The sequence below is a fragment of the Temnothorax curvispinosus genome, unplaced genomic scaffold (genome assembly GCF_003070985.1).
Source record: "Temnothorax curvispinosus isolate PA1 unplaced genomic scaffold, ASM307098v1 QBEX01000228.1, whole genome shotgun sequence".
In the NCBI taxonomy this organism is placed as follows: domain Eukaryota; kingdom Metazoa; phylum Arthropoda; class Insecta; order Hymenoptera; family Formicidae; genus Temnothorax; species Temnothorax curvispinosus.
Window position 1 is genome coordinate 17406 of NW_020210008.1, and position 4833 is coordinate 22238.

The window sequence follows — 4833 nt, forward strand, 5'->3', positions numbered from 1 at the left end:
AAATAAAAAATGTACAAATTGTAATCAATCATGTATAATAATTTGTTTATTTTTAACAGTTTAACATTATGTAAAATGTAACAATATTTTTCTCAGTATTTATTAGCTAATTTTAATAGTTGTTAGCACGCGCACCTTTTTTTAATTTTTGACGTACGATAATACAATGTATAAAATAAAATATATTTAAATACTCTTATGGCACTTATTATAGAAAAAAAATATATTTTCTTTTATTTTCTTCTCAATATAAAAGATCCCATCATGATTACGCAATAATTATGAGATGTGTTTATAATTATAACTATAATTATATCGCTCAGTTTATAAACGCAAGAGATGTTAGTAAAACTTTTACTCAAAGGAATTTTAAACAAAACGATACGTACTTCTAATTTTGCAGAATTGTATAGGTATATATTACATTGTACATTACATTGTGTATATTACATTGTACATTAAAGAGACGTGTTTGAATAGTACCTTACAATTAGTAAAAACTAAAAACATACATCACATATAAAAAAAATACAGCTGTAGAATAGCTATAGATCACGTATAGAAACTTTCCATTTATTGTTGTTTCGTTGAACACGTTTCGTTGAACACGTCAACTTCGGGCACCATACCTCGATACCATCACCAGATATTGCGAGAGTGCCATTCAGATAGTCCATCTGCAACATAAAACACACGAACAGTTACATACAATATTCAACAAAATTCACGAAAAATGTTGTCAATTTTAAGGATTTTACTTACATTCGGAAAACATCGATAAAATCTGATTTCAAAGTTTAAATGTAAATAAAAATTTAATTATCAAACTGTATTTTTTATTTTACACGTTGATGTTTAACGAATTTTTTTTTCGAAGTCAATGATACGATACGTTACATACGATAGATACAATGATACTTGTTTTATCTTATTACCAATGATATGATATTTTCAGCAAATCTTATTCGTGCGATACTCACGTCGTAGATACCTCCAAACTCTGAACATAAAGTAGCGATGGGCTTTGGCGGATCCGTAAGGCTCGAAATTCTGACAGTGCCGTCCTTAGAACTTGTTATTAGGCATTCGTGAGTCAGATGCACTCTCGTTATTCTTTTCGTATGCTCGGTGGAATAAGATTTCACTAGCTTGAAATCGTCCTTTGGATTTAGCACGTGCAACTGCGAGGAGTCCCAACTTCGAGGTGTTGTTGCAACGAAAACCAAATCCCGTCGCATATTTATACACGCGGTGCGGTGCGCTTCACCTGGAAACTAAAAAGTACACCTTCGACATCGTGTCTCGTTTCTCGATGTTAAAATTTGACATTACTGTGATAGACTTCATGATCCGTCCGGCTCTTTGATCCCAAACGGATACCGTGTCCTCGGCGGCGGACAGGATGTATTCCGTGTTCATGGTCAGCCTAATATTCTGGACTGTGAATAGGGTGCGATGTTGGTAATGCCTGATCGGGTTATTTCTCGATCTCGAGTCGAACACGTATATAGTCCCGCAGTCTAAACCGGTTGCAAAGAGGTTTCTCCCCGGACCCAATGACGTCGATGACATACACATACACATACATGATGGCCATAATGACGAGAATCTGAGATCGCTCCTCGGTCTGTGAAAATAAACCTGCACTTTTTGAATTTTATATTTTCATCTACTGTGCTACATATTGTTCTAAATTCATTATTAATTTATTATGTCATTTTGAGTTTTTTTTTTAACTCTGCCGTATTGAACTACAATTGTGCTAATTTTTGCCGTAAATACGATAGCAATATTTTATATTGTATTAAAAAACAAAAAATTTATAGTACCGCACTAGTTTCTGATTGAGCTAAATTTTTTTTAAATAAAAGCATACTAACTGGTTTAGTAAAAAAATACTGTCCCATGTTGTACCGTTCAAAAGACATTAATATATTTATCCATTTAGTAGAAAAAAATAACAATATATAGACAAATATCGTTATAACGCAATTTATTGTATTTCTACTATATTGTACTAATAACAGAGAACACAATACAAAAAAAAACAATAACCATAACTCAAGGAACTGATAAAAAGTCAAATATATGGAAATAGGTAAAACATAAATTTAATATTTTTTAATTTTTTAAAGTTGTGTCGGGTTGTGCTCGACTTTTTTTAACGACAAAAAATCACACCAATTATTGGATTTTAAAATACAACTACTGTTAGGAACTTAGGTTTTAAAAATAGAAAAATTTGAAATTCCATCCCATCTGAACCATGGTAGATAATCACGTTTTGTAAATTGTGTTGAGTTGTGCTAAATAAAACAACCGAGCGACAATCGAAACAAGTACGGAAGAATCAATGGAATTGAAAAAATTCAGCAAAAAAGGGGAGGATAAAAAAATTTGGCAGCACAACTTTTAATAATTTGAAAATGTCAAATTGTTATGTTTATCTACTTTTCAAATTTTTTCAGTAAATAGATAGATATATCGATGTTTTTTCAATGATTCAACGTGGCATGAAGTTAGTATCTTTTTACTAAAAAAAATTTGAGTTTAATCGAGAAAAATAGTATACTAACAAAAATTTTTTTTTAACTTTGAATACGGTTCAAAATATTATTTTCATATTAGCGGCAAAAATTAGCACAATTGTAGTTTAAGACTTGAATACTTGAATACGGTACTATTAAAAGAAAACTCACAATTCAACAAATACGGAGTTATCTTCACAGAGGTAAGGCTTCTGAAATATTCGACATTAATACAAAAAAAAAATGAGTAAAATAGTTAACATGCAGTGAATTAGGTTTGACGAATAAACTTTAGAATCGCGTTTTCAAATTATCTGTTTCAACAAGCAAAACACCAAACGCACTATTTGCATTCGAATAACTTGGTAGGAAACGATTATTTCTCCCATAAACAGGAAGCACTCAATCGTCACTCAATCTTTCTTATCGCGAAGCGGCCTAAAGGAACAGTTCTGCTATTACGTACAAATCGTAAGTTCTCTGATGGACAAGACCGGCGTTAGTGAGCATCCACGACTTAACGTTCCTACCCAAGCTGCTGCAGCTGTAGATCGTGTTGTCTATCGCCGTCATATCCTTGATACCTGAGCTATGTGCGCATATGCGGCCGGAATTCTCGATTTCATGAGATAATTTCTTGCGTGAGGGAATTTCCTTGTAATGTAAGTGTCTGTTTGACGTATAAACTACATGAGAGATTCCATTCTGAAAGCGGGAATGGTTATCATTATATCGTTTTCTACAAAGAGAGTAGGGCCACTTGACATAATATGCTACCTACTACATGCATCAGTGACACAGCATCTATAATGGAACCATGTGTTTCCTTCATGAACAATCTATTCTTTTGCTGTTTCCACAGTGCTGTTTGTTGTTTGATTGCAACGTATGACAACATCCAACACAGTTTGTCGGGTCTCGCTGTAATTGACATGTGACTTCTTACATAAAAAGATATGAAAACTTATTCATACCGTAATACTGATTGTGAATACAAAAAATCATACACATATAACTTGAATTAAGTACAAATAAACTACAAACACATTCTGGATCAAATGTCTACACAGAAAGTAAAAAATTTTAATAAGGTCTAAATCCATTTACTTAAAATTATTTTTTTATTGAAGTAAATATATTCATGCTAGTTAAATCAAAATATTTAATTCTAAATAAAAATGTATAATTCTACATAAAAATGTTTATTATATTGCGTAAATAAGCTGTTAAGAACCACATAATAAATATTCTTTTTAATAACAATATTTTCTTTTCAGTGTATTCAAGTTCTTACTTTATGCACATCCGATTGCTGCATTAAATAGAGTTGTACAAGCTTTCTCGATACGACTTTTTATAAATAAAAAAAGATAGAGATTAAGAAATATATAATGTTTTGTAAAACACGCTAATTTTTTTAAGACGAAAAAGAGAACTAAGAACTGCAACTAATGTGCAATTTGCAAATGCTTGCGGAAGCTCAAACAGCGTTAGCGTAAAATGGCATACACATACAGAGTGTTTTATTTATTCACAAAAGTAATTGGTTGTGCAAGGCGTAAGGTGTTATTAATTTGAACTAACCGAGAGGCAAAAGTGGATAGCTAGCATCTGGCCATATATGGTTAATTCGTGCTTTCCACAATGAGTTTGCATCTTTTAAAATCAGGTAGAACCGTGTGCACACTAACCTCAAACCGTGTACCAACGTCGACCCATCTAGAAAGGAACAAATATGCAGGAATATCTGAAATACAGCAGAATAAAAAAATTAAACGCACAGCCAAACAAACGCTCCGGAAGAGATGGAGACAGAACAAAAGAGAGAGTCGACCGTCGCTGGTTCATCATACTCCTTCGACAAGCGATTCTTACTTAGGTACGGAACTTTTCGGAATAGATTCTGATCAAAATTGCTTAGTTCTTTTTTTTAGATTTTTATTGTGCTTTTTTCTAGAAAAAAAATAATCCTGATTGGAATCCATTCTTAAAAGTTCTATAATGCGTGACTAACGGATGCAATAATAGCGACAATTAAAAAAAGAAATTTCGTGCACGTGTACGCAGGCATGCGTTACACGGGTTTTTTATTTTTTCTTATACCAACCTCGACCGGGAGACGCTGCAGTGGTGACAGTTGTGCATTTTCCTCGCCGTCGTAGGCGCAGCTTATATTCTCGTTATCCATTTTATCTCGCGGCAAATCTGAATAGTTTTATTCGATCTAATCGGAAGGCAAACCTCCCTCCAGGCTGGTTACCACTAATTTCGGGAGGGTGATTGGCCATCGGAGCGCTACATCATC

At 33.1% G+C, this 4833-nt stretch overlaps 1 protein-coding gene across 1 annotated transcript; it reads right to left on the reverse strand.

Moving 5' to 3' along the window:
* Positions 1–463: 463 nt before the first annotated feature.
* On the reverse strand, positions 464–4716 carry LOC112467858 (F-box/WD repeat-containing protein 9-like). Its single transcript, XM_025036768.1, has 7 exons — positions 4636–4716; positions 4113–4275; positions 3310–3449; positions 2995–3233; positions 1333–1627; positions 981–1274; positions 464–677 (listed from the first exon to the last, which is right to left on the reverse strand). Exons 1-7 carry the CDS (start codon positions 4714–4716, stop codon positions 546–548), a joined length of 1344 nt encoding a protein of 447 aa, XP_024892536.1. The 3' UTR covers positions 464–545.
* Between the last annotated feature and the right edge of the window lie 117 nt (positions 4717–4833).